Source organism: Photinus pyralis, unplaced genomic scaffold, assembly GCF_008802855.1.
Source record: "Photinus pyralis isolate 1611_PpyrPB1 unplaced genomic scaffold, Ppyr1.3 Ppyr1.4_LG2, whole genome shotgun sequence".
Taxonomy (NCBI): domain Eukaryota; kingdom Metazoa; phylum Arthropoda; class Insecta; order Coleoptera; family Lampyridae; genus Photinus; species Photinus pyralis.
Window position 1 is genome coordinate 8,361,701 of NW_022170403.1, and position 18,325 is coordinate 8,380,025.

An 18,325-nucleotide genomic window follows, 5' to 3' on the forward strand; every position below is an offset into this window, starting at 1 on the left:
TCATCATTAATTATGAACAATAACAGTAGGAACAGATAATGTTAATAGGCCAGTCAAAATCGACACAAAAATCGCTAAATTCGCAAAACATGATGTATCTCTGATTTTTTAGTATGTTGTTTGGACCCATTAGAGTAGTGTATACTCAAGTTTGCAACTCTCTAAAAGTTGTGGAAAAAGTGTAGTATACAAAAAACCGCGAAATTTTCGGAATTTTTGGAGTGTTTGCGTTATATTTCCTTAATTATGCATTTTTCGACTTTCATCACTGTATACGTTTTTGAATAGTATTAAATGTGTAATAATTTGCGCCCAACCTGAGCTCTGTAAGTCAATTAGTTACCGAATTACGGCACTTTGAATATAGTCATTTTTTTTCCAAAAAGTGAACATTTGAGTTTTACACCTTCTTTAGATCGAAATTGCGGCTAAAGTATTAATCCTACGTGTGGAAATTATAAAATAGAAGTTGTAGATAATTTAATTAGCGTAAAGTGGGGTCTGTAGGCCTCGTAGTTCTCTCTAAATTTCAAAAAAACCGATATAAGGTAAAATTGTATTTCTCCAGAAATGTTCCACAAACTTTTTATGTTTTGTTTTTTGGTGTGGAAATAAAAAAAGCAATGTGTCAAAACAGTTTTTTGCTGCATAGAGTCAATTTTAAACATCCAACAATTTCATAGATTTAAATTAAGGCACAAATCAAAGTTGAGTAAGTCGTAGATAGGTGTCGCAATGATATCATTGTATACATACCTAATATACAATGATTGATATGATGATATTTAAGGATTGTAGCGGTTCTTTGTTCTGCGTAGTCCCGTTGGGTGATCGGCAATAGAAGTAATAATGCCTGGTACGGAAATACTGGGTATTTTGGTAAAATGGTAACAGTTACCTGATGACAGAAAATACTCAAAATAGGAATGATAGCAGTAGGTATGGGTTATGACTTATGATATTCAACAACACATACTCGCGCGATTGAATCGTCTTTACGAATCTGTAATCATTGAATAAGGAATCTTTATTCAATGATCTTAAAGTGGGAACCAATACCGAACTAAAACTGTTGCACGCACTGGAACACAACCGTGCGATGACAAATTCAAATACTTTATTGATAGAAGAATAGTGCAGATTTCAATCTTAACTGAGTAATAAACAGCTTTCAATGTAATTCAAAGTCCGCCGCCCTATTGGCGAGCATGTTTTTGGCTCATAAAGATGATCCTTATGTTATTGTTAGTATAGTTGTCGCGAAGTTGTCATAAATTATTAACACCGCGCGCGCTAAAGTATTTACAGATTTTCAGACGTCATGATAAATTGTTAATGCCATATTTCGTATCGTATATGAAACCCTCTCTCGTTCCCCAGCTTTCTTAGTTTCTTCCTGAGCTCACAGTATTTGTTCCTTTGTTGTGAGTAACTCGTGTTTCAATTTGTACGTTTGTGTTCCAAGTATCGTGTTGTGAATAGGTTCCAACAATGCCAGTGCCTCCCGGCTCTTGTTTTATATGTCGATATCCACTTGAGGACTGATAGTTGTTCAAAAACGTGGTATCCAGTCACTAGTTGCCATCAGTGTAAAACGTGGTCTCCAGGACAATGCTCAGGCCACCGAATGGGGTTGGGAATTGAACTCGGCTGGACTCATTCCCATTACCAGACGGCAACCCCCCCCCCCCAGAGCTCCTGTCTTGCAAATGCAAAAAGGGATGCAGAGGTGGCTGCATTTGCCTGAAAGCAGGTCTCAAATGCTTTGTGATGTTTGCTACCTGCGCGGGGGAAACGTGCCAGAACGCTGCTCTTATCATCATCGGAGACAACCCTGACGATCCAGCAATACTGGACTCCCTACCTATAAAGGACCGCGACGACAATCCACCAATAGTAGAGGACCTGCCTGTTAAAGAGTGCACCGAAAGTGACAGCCTAGAGCCATTCAAAAGAAGGAGACGATTTTGATCTATCTTTGATTTATTGGTTATATACCTACTACAATTTTTCTGACTTATGTTTATATTAAAATACACCTCACCGTTTTTTTAATGATTGCATGCCAAATTTTTCTTTGCCACACCAAAAAACAAAAAAATAAAAAGCTTTATTGGAACATTTCTGGATAAATGCGATTTTACCTTATATCGGTTTTTTTGAGATTTAGAGAGAACTACGAGGCCTGCAGACCCCACTTTACGCTTAACTTAAAGCTAATTAAATTATCTACAACTTCTATTTTATAAGTTCTACTCGTAGGATCAATAGTTTAGCCGCAATTTCTATCTAAAGAAGGTGTAAAACTCAAATGTTCACTTTTTGGAAAAAAATGACTATCTTCAAAGTGCCGTAATTCGGTAACTAATTGACCTACAGAGCTCGGGTTAGGCGCAAATTGTTATACATTTAATACTCTTCAAAAACGTATATAGTGACTTTCGTCGAAAAATGTCTAGTTAAGGAAATATAACGCAAACACTGCAAAAAGTCCGAAAATTTCGTGGTTTTTCGTATACTACACTTTTTCCACAACTTTTAGAGGGTTGCAAACTTGAGTATACACTACTCTAATGGCTCCAAACAACATACTAAAAAAATCAGAGATACATCGTGTTTTGTTGATTTATTGTCGATTTTGACTGGCCTATAATTGCTCAACATAAATTTGTGATGAATATTCAATTTTGTGCAATTCATGGTATTTCTGAATATCGTTTTTGTTCAATTTACTTAAATGCATTAAAAAACTTCGAAAGAGGAAGAGATTCACAAGGGCCGAGCTTTCATTTCGAATTTTTGAAAGTTTCGAATTATCAAGAGTCAATATACTGTGGTTGGAGTAAGGAGAAGGGGTATGCCATTCTACAAATTGCACAGTTACCAAACCAAACTCGTTTTACAGTCACAAAATCAGTATGTGACTTTCAAATTAATCAGTTTTTCTAAAAGTAGCTAAGTAGCTGTACCCATTAGATTACATTTCTTTTGTTTGTTCTTGGAATATTATATGCGATAAAACTCTATTCGTCTCAGCACATTTTGAAGTACAGTTTCATCACAGTTCCAAGAAAAAAAATGTTGTAGAAAAGTACATATGTGAACAATAGAAGATACATTTGCTAATTTTTTGCGATAACAATGCAATAAGCCCAACTGAAATTGACACCCTGTGAATCATTTTAAAAAAAAAAAACTAATTTTCGTATTCTTAAAAATCCAACAGTTATGTTAATGATTACTTGCAATTGCTAAAATTAACTCTGGATTGATTTTTGAAATGCACACACAAATGGTTTTTTTTTTAATTGGTAAAGTGTATTGATCCAAATGTTTTGTTTAAATATGGAGTTTCCTCTGAAAACAAATGTTAAAGATAAGTTCATCAATTACCTACAAATGTTAAATAAAAAAGAAACACTCAATACAATTGTTTATGCATTGACTTTAAGCATAGCCTACTATAACTACAAGCCGTCGTCTGCGATTGCTGACGTCACCAAAGGAGCCGGTTAATTTCTATCAAGTTATATGCGTGCGGATATAAACATACAAGCATTCAGTTATTTATTTTCCCATTTTAATATTTTAATATTAGACATTGTAGTTGTACCAAAGAGTAGAGTACCTACCCTTTGGTTGTACCTATACGTAACACCTCTTCACAAAGAATCTTCTTGCAAACAAAACACATTTCATAAAATAACTCATTATGCATATTAATCATTGTAACTGTGTAAAAGATGATGCTGCATTTATGGAAGATGACAATTTCGAATTATACCCAAATCATGAATTAACAAATAATTTTATAATCGCACCCATGTAACTCTATTGAAAGTAACCGGCTACTTTGGTGACATTAGCGTACTCGCAGGCGACGGCTGATAGTTATAGTAGGTTCTGCTTTAAGCAAAGTTCAAACGAGACTGGGCCCAATTTAAATTAAACCAAATCGTGCTAATTCAAAAGAGTAGATAATAGGTTATTTCGTTATGTAATTTAAATATGTGTGTGCGATGTAATCTTGAATGTGCAAGTAGTAATAGCATAAAATTGATGGTTACAGATGCAAAGTAATCAAGTAATATAAAACTTACTTACTGATTTTAATACTAGGCCGTTTGATCAGACTGATTCCTCACTTTACTTGGAAGACACAACTGGGGCATCTCAAAGATTGACTCCCGCTAAATTTGCAACAGCACATGTTAAAGCATCGATATCATCCGGACGACTTGTAAAGATTTTTCCGCATTATCCGCTGGATGGCCAGCCCGCCGTCGTGGAAGTTAATAATTTAAAAGAGCTTTTAGTTAATGATGACGAGTATAAAGAGCTAGTCGAGTTCCCTGGACCGTTGATAAAAGGGGTTACTCATAAAAAGACGATTATAGAATACTGCGAAAATAAAATAAGAAGCGCCATATATAGTCGTGATATTGGAGATGTGGATTCTTACATATTAATGTGGGAGCTGTTGATCCTATTGTTAAGGCAAAACGGGGTAAGTTCGAATTTTTCATTGGTCGAAAAACCTTGTATCTGTTTGCAGATGGTTGTTGGAACGGATATAGCGGAACTATTAATGAAAGATAAGAAGCAGGAATACAGTCGAAAAGGTTCAATCACCTCTAATAGCAGTGAAGTAGTAGAAAGAGCGCTCTCTGAACCTAATCTTCACACTGATTTAACTGGCAGCTCCGCTTCTATCTTAAAAGAGGAAGTTGTTACAAATAAGTTTAGGGAACTTCTGATTTATGGTTCCGAGAAAGAAGCATTAGGTAGATTTTGGAATAAAAAGGCAGTTAGTGAGTGTTTGTTTCAGAGTGGTCTATGAAACATGGACTATGGGGACATGCCCTATTTTTAGCCAGTAAATTGGATAAACGGACATATGCAAATGTAATGACACGTTTTGCTAATGGTTTAACTATGAATGATCCTTTACAAACACTTTACCAGCTATTATCTGGAAAAATTCCTGCTTCCGTTACAGTACGTTACATGTATAGAAGTGACATCGTATCTAACGCCTGTGTTTTTAGTGTGTTTCGGACGAAAAATGGGGAGATTGGAGGCCACATCTGGCAATGATTCTTTCAAATACGACGCAAAGACCGGAACTTGACAGAAAAGCCATTATGACATTAGGTGATACCTTGTTTGCCAGAAACAGCCTTTACGCTGCTCAGTTTTCATATCTTATGGCGCAAGTCGAATTTAGTAGGTACGGTACAGAATCGCCCAAGCTGGTGCTGTTGGGATCGAACCATAATAAACCGTTTATGGAATTTGCAATTAATGAAGCCATTTTCATGACTGAAGTCTATGAGTATGCATGCAGCCTAAATGACAACAATTTTGTCATACCAGAATTTTTGGTAGATATTCGGTTATTTACGCATAAAATACAAGAATTTTATTTTTAGCCTTACAAATATCTTCTTGCCACAAGATTGGCTGACAGGGGACTGCTAGACAAATCTTTGGCATATCTGGAAAAAATCGCAGTGGCAGTTACACAGAACCCAGGTCTCGCGCAACCTACGCTTATACACCAAGTTTGCACGTTAGGTGATAGACTGAAATATTGTGATATCGTTGAAGATGCGCTTGAGGGGGATACAGAATGTGACAACCGTCCAGATACAACTTGGCTAAGAGATTTGAAGGCTTTTGAGAAAAACATCAATGTGAGCGAGATATTGGTACACTTAGATTTTTATTCTTTGTTTGTTAGATTCATTCTGCACCACTGGATACTGTCGAAAATTCTGAACTAATGGCAGGTACTGATCAAAATCAAATTCATCAATCTGCTTATGACCAGTCGTGGCCGCAGCAATATGCAGAGGAGCAGTATCAACAACAACAACAGTGGCAATCAGGGCAGTATGATCAACAAAACAATGCAGTGTATCAACAATCACAATCTGTAGGTACAGAAGGTGAGTGCTTCACACTGATGTCCAAGTGTACAATTTCAAGTGTGTATGTGTTAGGTTATACTTCAGAGTTGTATCCCGATCAACATTCTTATTGGACTCATAATCAATTACCTGAGACTACAGACCATGGACTGGATTCGAATACACAACAGCAGTTTCCTACTGATTTGCAATCAAATAGTTTTTGGAATAGTGCTCCAGCACAGGTAAGACGGGTTGCTCACATATTTTGAGGGAATTAACCCATCTATCTCAAAAACTGTCGTTTGGGTGATACCATTGTTCGAACTAATCTCAATATTTCTTAAAAGTGTGGTGTTATGAAAATCAAGCTGCACGAGTTGTAGATGTTGAAATCACAGTGTATTAACTTAAAATGTAACTAATTTGGAATTGTTGGATGTTTTGCTCCATGTATAAGTTTATGTAGATTAAATAATATCGAAAGACGAAAGTTGTTAAAACATATCTTTTTATACTTTCTTTGGGCTATCGATTTTGACTTTACGTCATCATGAGGCCTTAGCGTCAATTGAGTGAATCCTTAAGTTTATATTTCACTCAATTGAAGCTAAGGCCTGATGATGACGTAAAGTCAAAATCCATAGCCCAAGAAAATATAAAAAAATATAAGTTTTAACAATTTTCTTCTTTCGATATTATTTAATTTGGAATTGTTGGAATGGTCACATTCATATATGTGTTCTAACCTCAACACTACTTATGCAGAAAGTCGACAGTTGGGTCTTAATCTGAGTTATACAATGGCAAGTTAGGTCGCTTGGTTTCAAACCACATCCATTTCTGAGCTTATTTTTTTTCTAGTGTGATGACATAAATTACAATCGAACAAATACATAAATATCTAAACTTTTCACCTCACTTTGATAGGTTACAATTATAGTCTAAGAGCCAGTGACAGGCAATCTGTATATAAATGATAAAATCTGTAATTCTGCCAAGTTAGTCTTTTACAAGTGTTCCGCAAACTTTTTATGCTCAAGATACACCTTCGAAATTGGGAAATCTCATAGGTACACCATAAAAAAAATTCAAATCAATTGAATCAGTTTAGAAACTTGCAATTAATTTTAAAGTACAAAAGGTATTTAATTTGAAACATGACTTTGTATTATCCAAATTTGGGGTAATTGTTGACAGGGCTGCTTTCATTTCTTAAGCGATCGTGCTTACACGTTCTTTCTTTTGTGTTTTCATTGTACTGCAACGGAATAGTTATTTACATAAAATAACTTTGGTGGCAATCCTCGGAAGTGTCATGTGTAATAGATGTGCTCCAAAGTGTTTCTTTATATTGGTTACAAAATTACATTGGCTACGCGCATTTTCTATTCATGTGTGCACAAGTGCATAATTATACTATAGGCACATTTCATGTCTCGTTTTGCATCTCTGTAAGTTTTCTGCTTCAACAAAAAGTGGATTTTGAAACTGGATTTTTAATTGATTGTAAAATCACACAATGCACATTGTACAAACCTGGAATTCTTGTGTGTATTAACATATGCTTTTTTAAACTGTATTTATTAGTTGCATAGTCACACTGGACCCACTTTAAATCCTTGGAACTTTTGTGCATTAAGAGATGCTTTTTGAAACTCGATTTATAATTGTAATTATAGTTGCAACATATTGCACTGGACACATTTTAAATCCTTGGAAATCTTGTGTGACAACAGATCAAGATGAACTCTTTATTGTTGGTTGAGTAATCATACTGAATGCATCTCGGAATGCATTTAGAAATAAATATCAGGCAACAGAGAAGCTAAACGTACCACTTAAACTTATTTCAGAAATTTAATCAGCCTTTTAAGTTTTTTTTATTGCCGCTAGAGGTCTCGTCCTTATTTGAAAACGCTAATATAATTTTTACTTTTTTTACTTACCTATATATTTTATTGTAACTTTAAATATTTGTATTGATAATATGCAATAATTGATACTTTGTAAGTTTAATGTGAGAAACTTGACGCAGTTGACATGGATTGAACAAATCTTATCGCATCCGTAAAGGGGATACACTTTTATTAACTAATAGGACTACACAAACTCCATTACCTAAGGTGCTTTCTTTCGGTGATCCAAACGCGTTTGGATTGTCAAATCACGTTCTTTCGAAGTGTGATCTTACTAAAATCGTGAACAAACTGAACATAAAAGTTTTATGATCACGAATTCCTAACCTATAAATGCAAGGATATTTTTGCTCAAATGTTCCATTCAATATTTGTAACTGAAGAGGGGCATAATTGTGCAAGTACTTCCACTTGTATTTAAATTATTTTCATAATCCAAAAAGTTACTTGATTCGAATGCAAATGTGTACTACGTAAACTTAACCATACTTTGATTTAAATTCGCGCGTTCTTTCGTAAAACGTGATCCTACGAATCACGATTTTGAAATCATGATTGCTAAGCAGTCGAAAGAAAGCGCCTTTTATTGAACGGTAGAGCCCAGTTATCCCAATGACGTCACGCATAGGCATACCTTGTCTTATTGTACCATGCTATAATACTTTCTGTCAGGAAATTTTAGTTTCCATGGGTGCGTTCACCAGAGCCAAACGTGTTTGCGCTTTGATTACGTCTGCAAACACAAACTGTTTAGGCGCAGGTGAACGATAGGGTGCGTTTGCCAGAACCATCTGTTTGCAAACCGTTTGCGCTTTTTAGATAAGTACGTTTACTGAACGCGTTGCTAGTTGTTAAACTGTTTGCAAGCGGACGCCATTTTTTGAATCGCAATTTAAACTCGCTGAAAATCACAAACATGTTTGTAATTTTGTAAGGCATGCATATTTGTTTAAACCATCGGCATATAGGTTTATGCGCGAAATTGGAGTAAATTACTAGTACATATACATCACGACCAAAAATTGGAAAATTGCACATTGCACACAATGCGCTTGTTGTAAGTTGTAAGAGGTAAATCGAATAATTTAATTATGAATGAAGAAGGGAGCATTCCATGTATGCAGGCTTATTCAAATTCGAGGGCCACCATGGGGATCTCGGGAACTGTAAGAAATAGAAGTTGGCAAAGTTGAGTAGTTTGATACTTAACAAAATGCGTTTTGAAACTGAAAAAATTCCGACTACTTTCGGAGATATCCAGAAAAAAAATGACATTTTACAAAATCGTTTTTATTTGTTACCTAAGTTATTTAAAAAGATATTTCAAAATAAACGGCACATAATTGTGACCACTTTTTTCCATATACAAGATGCTAGTTTTAAATTTTTAGTCTGACGTTTCGTCTCCGGTTAACCATCATCAGCTTTGTTTGTTCTTATGGAAGTCATTTTTACTTTTTGTGTCATTTGATAGAGCTTTTTCCTATCAATAAATGGTGCTGTTAATCCGTAAAAACGCAAGAAACTGCTAACGTACACTGCCCACAACAAAGTTGCCAGACAAAAAAAGAAGATATTTTAACAGTATTACTTCAGCCTCCCTTTGACGAATGTCAAATTTGAAATACTCGGCGAGTAATAACTTTGTAGTGAAATCGTTCCACACCAAACTTCTCTTCGAATTTTTTTTTTTTTTTTTGAGTTGGATCCATCGTTCCTCGAAATGGGGGTTGAAATATATTATGTTATCAAAAATCTCTAAACCTTCCCCATATAGTATTCGTTGAAGTTTTTAAAAATAACAGCGACTATAGTTTCGGCGTACTGCCATCATCAGGCGATGTGAAAGTTAACAGGAAAACGGTAAATTACAAACGTTGAAGACGAATAAGACGAACATGTTGTTTTTTAATTATTAACTGGCCGAAGCCAAGTGAAAAAACCTGAAGGGTGGTTAAAACGGAAAGGTTGTCCTAAGTTTCAAGACGAATTATTATCAAGCCTTGTTAAGACTATTAAAACCTTTTACATTGTCCCCTTAAAAGGGATTATAAAAGACACGAAGGTATCCATTTTATTTATTGTCAAGAAGTACAGTACCATAGAGTACATAAACGTGTAAAACATAAATTATTTTCATGTAACAAAACAGATGGCGCTTACGGTACTAAATAGAAACTATTTGGAGATGCATCAACATTTTAACAAAGACAACCAACCGGAGGGTTGAATTATTACATTAAAGTTGGATTAACACATTTCAAAAGAACGGGGGGAAAAATAAACTTATAAAAGTATTGAAACTATTGAGATGAATACATATTTAAATTATTTAAGTAAAGTTTAAATTCGAGATCATGCAGACGGCATGTCTCGAAATGATCATTTCCGTCTTCAACGTTTGTAATTTACCATTTTCCTGTTAACTTTCACATCGCCTGATGATGGCAGTACGCCGAAACTATAGTCGCTTTTAACTTTAAAAACTTCAACGAATAAAACTATATGGGGAAGGTTTAGAGATTTTTGATAACATAATATACTTCTCTTCGAATCTAATTAGGGTACATTATTCGTATACTAATAATTAACACAAGTATCTCTATAACCTATAACTGATACTGGCTGAGTGCTCTCGATTTCATTTGGACTTGTACTGACCCCTTCATATGCGGTTTATGAAGGCTCCAAAACGGCGCGAACGATTTGCTCGTCTCCTAGTAGATTGCTGGCCATCAAACCCTGCCTTGCAACACTATAACTGCACAGATATACGTCGTATATCTGTGCTATAACTATACGTTTTTCACCTATACAAATCTTAACTCTTTCCTTAAAATGACTATACTTATGTGGTGAGTTTATTAAATTTATTACCTAAATGTAACAATCTGAAAATAAAAACTTCTCATAAAGCAGGTACAATTTATGGATAAAAAATATTTACTCAAGGATCCAGTGAATATGCATTTAATACTCCAATCTTGATTTTCTATAGGACAATTTAATTCATCTCGTATAGCAGGATGTATTTAAACTGTAGAAAGGTTGCCATATTCTTATTGAAAGGTACAAAAAGAATACAAAACGGTTTTCTCAAAATTCACTCAAATTAAATTTGACGTGTGGTTTCCAGGCAAATTGCGCGCTTATGACAAATGCGCATGCCCGATCAACATGTTTGTGATTTTCAGCGAGTTTGAATTATGATTAAAAAAATGGCGACTGCTTGCAAACAGATTGACATTTAGCAATGCGTTCAGTAAATATGCTTATATAAAAAGCGCAAACGGTTTGCAAACAGTTGGTTCTGGTGAACGCACCCCATGACTTAGGTTCTTAGGCAGAGCATACTACGTTTCCTGGCCGCTTGTCACTTTACTGGCCACACTCGCTAGTAATGTGCCATTTTCCTGACTTTTATGTAAATGACACATTACTGGCGAGGAAATATTGAAGTACGACGCCCCAATGGAGCAGAGTATTTTAATTTCTGAGCCAAGTAATGCCATTTTACTGATGAGTTTTGTATTAAATTTTACCCGAAATCGTATTTTAACATAAAATTTCAATTTTTATATAGAACTTTTGATTACTGTCAATCTGTCAGTGATGACAGGAGTCATTATAGAGGCTCGTTCATAAGACACAACAGTTACCGATACGCTACCAGGTAGTTTGACATGTGTAGCGCTACTAAAAATGGCTGACTACTCCGTAAAGAGCGTAAAAGTAGTGACGTAATTATAAGATGTAGCCAGTAAAATGAGAAGCGGTAGGAAACGTAGTCTGCTCTGCCTCTGTCATGGAAACTCAAATTTCCTGACAGAATGTAGGCATGAAAATGAAGGCTCCAGGAGGATTTTGGGTAAATAACTATTTAATGTCATGGTACGATAAGTTTTGCGAAGAATACTCTTTCTCTTTCACCACGGCACACCACTTTGCAGAACACTGTCTTATACCACCCATCAAATGAGTCTCGCTACGCTTGGCGAGGGGGCTCTAGAGTTACTCAGGTACGCCAGGTATGCAAATTTCACCAACTTCGTCACTATTTTATAAAGATCGTTGTTTGATAAGTTCAAAAATATACAAACGACAGTTTTGAAGATATTTAGTTCGTTCTTTTTGTATTTGGTAGCTTATAGCTCAGACACCTTAAACAAGAAAAATCTTGACGGTTAATTTGCACTGCGTAATTTCAACTTTCTTATTGGAGATGCTTCTAGTAAAGACAAGCCTATCATATATTGCAAAAATCATATGTTTCTTATGTATAAGAATATTTATGCCTTATTTTCCTTTGGACACGTAAATAGACCGTTATATGACGTTTCTAGAATCAATTCATCAAAAATGCGCTGAAGTTACTCGGCCTAAGGTGAAAACTTAAAACTTATTAACTTTACATACAGGTTGGCTGCGACTATTAGAAATTGTAAAACTTAAGGTTTGATGTAACTAGGCAGTAGAATGTCACCGTGCGATACCAAAACCGCCCGTCTGCCGGCCGGCGGCGGTCAACTTAGCGCGGGGTCGAATTTTGAAAACTGTTCCAAATCACATAATACCTCGTCACTGGTATACGTATGATTTTTTGCAATCTGATTCAGAAATGTGCACCCAATTCATAGTTGCAGCAGCAGAAGATTTATCTGGGCAACTTTCCCGAGCAGACGCGTTTAAAAATATTCAAAAATTGTTAAATACCTCGTCATAAGGTACACGCTCGAATTATAGCTTAGTTGCTCAGATAAATCGTCTGCCGCTGCAACTATGAATTGGGTGCACATTTCTGAATCAGATTGCAAAAAATCATACGTATACCAGTGACGAGGTATTATGTGATTTGGAACAGTTTTCAAAATTCGCCCCCACGCTAAGTTGACCGCCGCGGGCCGGCAGACGGACGATTTTGGAATCGCACGGTGATATTCTACTGCCTAGTTACATCAGACCTTTTGTACCCTATGACGAGATATTTTCTACGCGGGATCTCTGTCTATAAGGAATTCAACTTTGTGGGTATCATTAACTTTGTCAATGACCGTACCAGACTTGTAGCACAAAAAACATTTGTAATAACAAATGCGAATAGGAAATAATATTTTACATTATTAACCAGGTAAGTGAGTTTTTACAAGTCAGTAGCGTTTGAACGTGACGTTTACCCGTTTGCATTTTGGCTTGTTAGTCAACGTTTACTATTGAGTAACAAATAAAATACCAAATTCGGTGTTACAGCGGTCTTTGGGACTAAGATCATTTTTGTCATTTAAGAGAAGCCAGCTGTAACAAAAACAAACTTAACACCATGTCTTGAGAGCTACCTTCCCGAATCAAGCAAACGCAAAAAGGCTCCTATACCAAGGCAAGAACAAAAAGTCGCTTACAGAATTTAAACTGAAAAAAATACCTACTACACATTATTCAACAACTACTTACACTTAAAACTTTCATTAATTACCAGCTGCAGGTGGCTATCAGGAACAAAAAAATGATAATAAAAATATGCTTTTCCAACTTTTACTTAAATACACCACATACATTTCCCACAATTTTTCATATTTAAAAACATACGACGTTTAATACATCTAACAAATGGAACACAACATCGAGGAACAGACAGTCATAATGATCCTAATAATGGTAATCGATGCAGCTGATACACAATTGCGGCGCGCGCAATTTGCTTAGTTTTTCTGTTGATAAGAACGTCCTATACTGTATTAGAAAACTTTACAAACAGATGAATAAAATCGGTAAAGTCGTTCTAGAGTTAAGGAAAATAGGGGTTCATTTTGATATATAGACATTTTGGACTCATCGTTGCAAAATAGATTTTTTTCAATTTATTACGCATTTTAAAAGCAAAAGTAAATGCGCATTTAGACTTTTGGTATAAGCGGGACTTGTTATAACGAATGAATTTTTCTTGAAAAATGACAACAAGTATAAATTGTGCACAATTCTAGGGCAGATAAAGCGCTGTTTTTTAAAACCGCAATAGCTTAGGAAATGGTTGGGTAGTATGGGGAGGACGTTTTTTACACATAAACAATTAAAGACCGCCTGGCATACATTCAAAATCCTCCATTCTGCAGATATTTGCACTGAAAACTTTGAGTTTACCAATCGTCTCGTCTACTCGATTCATTTTGCCTGTGAGAGTACTTTCGACAAACCGTTTTCGAGATATTCGCTTTTAAAGTTTTGAAGTCACCAATGGATATATTTCTTCCAGACGTTCCAATCACCCTCCCTCTTCCAACAATCCGTTCTGGAGATATAAGGGGTCGAGGAGGAGGACTATGGTTGGTAGAAATGAATTCCGTTCATTAAGACCTTTCATTAGAGTACCATGAAGAATAAACCAGTTCCACTGCCCCCCCTCCAGCCCCCTCTTTTGATAAGGGGTCAGAAAGTCCGCAGTAATTGGTAAAGAAAACGGTTCCTTTCGTTGAGACCTTGAATTAGAATACCATGAAAGATAACATTAATTACTCTCCCCCCCCCCTCACGCCCCGTAACCAACTGATCTCGAAAAAGAGTCGCCCGGGGAAGTTATAGTTTGTACAAACCAATTTATTTCGATGAGACCTTTCATTAGAATCCCATGAAGGGTAGAACGTGTGTTTAACCTTCCCCCCCCCACCCCATTTTCAAAAGTTGAACTTGGCACCACTAAAGGCATGCGTATGCAAAACCTGAGACCGGTTGTCGTATGTAAAAGTTATGCACGTTTTACTTTCAAAAACAGCATCTCAGGAAATAATTCATGGGTGGCCCCCCCTTTAAAACAGCGAAACTTAGCCGTCTGGCACACTTTCAAGATATAAGCTACCACCTACTGCAAAAAAATCCACGACCATTCCTCTAAAAGTAGTTCAAAACTGCAAAAGTGGGTCCGGACGGACGAATAAAACGCAAACAATAGCACATTTTTTTTATTTCTTAAAGGAATGCGCTAAAAATGATCGATTGTAGATATAGTGAACTTCATCTCGGGGCATACTGTATATGTCGAATTATGACCGATTCCGCCAACCTGGGATCAAAGAGGGGAGGGAGAAAACCTTTCATTACAGTACATGGAAGGTGTCCCTCCTTCCACCCCCGCCCGATTATATGTAGACGTCGTTGTATTACCTTGAATAATTGGATAGTTAAACAAACTTGTAGTGAACTTCGATTGAGATTATGACCTGTAGTGCCGACTCATGATATTTGAAAAGGTAGTATACTGTTAGCTATGCAAAAGAAAAACTAAAAACCGATCGCTACTGCGCTGGCGCCACTCCTGCCAGTAATTTTTCCCCATCCCTTATTCATTACTTTAGAGGGGTTATTGTTGTCGAATTTGGGCTTTAATAGGCGAACGCGAATACTTCTCGTCAGCACTACACATATACATCCCTATCGAACTTCACTACAAGTTCGTTTGATTATCCAATTATGTGTACTGCCACTCAAAGTATATAGAAAGGTAGTTATTTAGAGAGCAAGAATAATAACTTTAGATAGGTTTTGTCTCCTTAAAGCCTTAATCCAAAACTGCCTACCGATTGGGTTGAGATGGCTTTGTGGAGTCTTTTTAAGGACAAAAAAAAGCTCATCGTGTCCTTGGCGGAGGTCCCTTGTGCAATCTAAGGTCTCCCTTAACGCTGTAACCGCACATATCTTGATATTTGTAAGAAACCGAGGAATAAAGAACATGGGTGCTTCTTATTTGGCTTGCACGTTTTCAAAAGCGCTGAAATATTAGTGTAAATAGGATATTTTCAATTTTTATTGCGGAAAGAGTCTCAACTCGATTTGAAATAAACTCTCGGTCGTCCCTATCACTTTTTACTAGATAATCCAGAACAATCTTTGGATCCCACATAAAGGTGTATTTTGGGGTTTGTGCGTCTTAAGTTATAAAAACTCTCCGGGTGAATTTTATATTCCCCACTAATGTGAGGCCCAGGCTGATTTGGCATTGTTTTGGGTGTTATAGGACGCCCCTTCCTCGATTTTTTTGTTCAAGAACTCCCACGCCCCACGCTTTGAAATAACTAAGTTTTTGTTTTTATGAAAATGATAGATAAACTCTCTTTAAAAATGTGAAAAAAAATGTGAAAAAAATGTTTAGTTTATTATGCGAAATTTAAAGAAAATGCAATTTTAAAATTTAAGATAGCAGTTACGGCCTCTAGTGGTCATTTTTAGAACTTGAAAATATTTTCCAGCTATTCTTCATGACCCAATAATTTTTTTACTTCTAAGTCATATGACGAACGGTTCTCGAGATATGGCCAAGGAACAGTCTTATTGGGTCACCCGGCTCCCCTATTATGCACATTTTGCCCATCAGAAAATAAGTAAGGTCTGTGGGAGCTGGGATCTTGGGACTATTACTATTATTTGGTACCTCTAACTGGAACAGAAAAAGAGGTATGGCCCATTGAAATTCTTTAATTTGTTACCCTGTATGGCTGGAACCTTTTATAAGTGTGCATGCAAGTCGTTTGTGTCTAATATCGTGTTATGTACTTTCCTTTCATGGGAATGGTTTTAATAGTCATATTTATCGAATTAGTTGTTAGATTCATATTGTATTGGATTGTGTACTTATCAATTTCGAAATTATATCTTCTGCTGGAGATAAGAATTCTTTGCCAAGTGCTGGTTATTTGAGACACCATGTGCTTTGCCACTTCATGGTTACACAATTAATATCTATATATAATTTTTTAAATGTATAAATCTAACATGTTTTTTATTGCTTTCCTGGACGCAGCATGAAGAAGTAGAAAATCAGCCAAATGAAGTAAGTAAAGATAAAGTTGATGTTTCTCCTTCACTGCAAATAAATGGATTTCTGGGGCACTCGTATTCTAATAAGGCTACATTTCGAAAGAAACTAACTTCTAGTACTAGTTCTAATTTCTGTAAAAATGACTATTTATTTAATGAGCGGCATTCTACTGAAAAAACTCAATCGAGTGAAAGCGGGTCTAAAGGAAACATCAAGAAATACAAATTATATCCTTTTAAAAACAGAAGTGCGGAGGAGTTTTCAGTTACTAAGTCTTACAAGTTGAATTGTAAAAGTTCTTCCGTTGACAGCTCTGATTACGAACTTGAAAGTAGTTCTGTACGGCGAAGGCAAAAAAATGTTCCATATAAAAATGAAGAAAAGTCCCATTTAATAAATTACAAAGACCAGGGAAAGGTTGTTTCCTTAAATAATGTGGGGAAAGTTACAAAGTATAATACCTTTGATTTAAAATCTAACGACAAATATGCTAAAATAGTAAAGTATAAGTCACTCGATGAACCAATCTCGAAAACATTGATTAAGTATCAAGATACGCAAGTGCAATATCGCGACGCGCGCAGCAATGTCTCAATATCTACACAAGATTTTGATTTAAGCTTTAAATTCGCAAAGTTTGAGCAGAAACCTAAACGTGATATGATAACGAACACCGTAGACTCCTGGGCGAAAAAAAGTACCAAGAATATGTTATCAAATATTAAAAATTCTTTGTTTAAAGGTTCTTCGGATAAAACGATAACGTTTAAACCGCTCATATTTGGTGGTACGTTTCCCATAGATGCACCCACTGGTATTAAACCTATTAAAAACAAAGCAAACGTAGATGGTTATAGTGCTCAAATGATAAAATCAGATAGTCATAAATTGCTTTTGAATGAGCTTCCTCAAGTACGAAAGTATGGTACGCCCAAAACGTACGACATAGATAGGCCTATTTAATTATATTATTTAATGCATGTTGTTAACGTTGTCTGTTGAAAAATGGTTTCGGCCAAGATATATTATAAAAATTGTTATTTTGTGCGTAGATTAGTAAACTGATCAATGTGATTTTTGCATTTTTGTGCTATAGGTAAACGCTTTTACACAATGAAATGTATGTTTTCAATGTTGTTATGTAGAGATATGTCTAGTAAATAAAGTTACCAAAAATTATGGTTTTAAGACTTTGCATCGAAGTTTACCACAACAAATTTACACGAAACAGTGGCAACTGCTAGTGTATAAGTTAAAGAATGTGTAGGTGGCAGCGCTAGTGGCATGATTTTTGCAAGTATATTCAAATCTAATTTTGTTCATATATTGCAAAGTGTTCATAAATCAGGTACATGCTGGAATATGTTAGGCTTGTTCATTGCGTGCTTTGGAGTTGCTTTAAGTTAACGAGGTGGGGATAATCATCCGTTTAATGGTTAATCTTTGTAATTGGGTTCACTTGTTGGTGTTATTTGTCTGTCGATTTGGTTACACACAACGAAAAAAGTTCGTATGTAGTGTTTACAACTTCCTTCATAGCAACAAATCTCGTTTAATTTAAAACATTGTTAATTAGTTGGATAACCTTAAGCTAACTCAGCGCAGAACTTCTACGTAAAGTGAACCAATAATTTTTAGGATTGCCATCTGCATGGGAGAAAATGTTCAAGCATAAAAAGAAATTTATCTTC

The 18,325-nt window shown here is 35.8% G+C and overlaps 1 protein-coding gene across 9 annotated transcripts in view; it reads left to right on the forward strand.

Annotated features, from left to right (window-relative positions):
- The window catches only part of LOC116163652, a 42,180-nt gene that overhangs the window by 16,291 nt on the left and 7,564 nt on the right, over window positions 1–18,325 (forward strand). For 8 of the 9 annotated variants that reach the window (XR_004143784.1, XM_031477691.1, XM_031477695.1 and 5 more), the window contains 8 exons: window positions 4,120–4,507; window positions 4,556–4,784; window positions 4,829–4,998; window positions 5,049–5,384; window positions 5,433–5,696; window positions 5,744–5,951; window positions 6,006–6,157; window positions 16,617–16,646. Coding sequence is in view for 8 of the 9 variants with exons in the window: in XM_031477691.1 (XP_031333551.1) it covers window positions 4,120–4,507; window positions 4,556–4,784; window positions 4,829–4,998; window positions 5,049–5,384; window positions 5,433–5,696; window positions 5,744–5,951; window positions 6,006–6,157; window positions 16,617–16,646 (1,777 nt within the window). In the remaining variant the exon portion in view is untranslated. The remainder of the gene's footprint in view (window positions 1–4,119; window positions 4,508–4,555; window positions 4,785–4,828; window positions 4,999–5,048; window positions 5,385–5,432; window positions 5,697–5,743; window positions 5,952–6,005; window positions 6,158–16,616; window positions 16,647–18,325) is intronic. The other variant, XM_031477694.1, reaches the window with a different exon arrangement.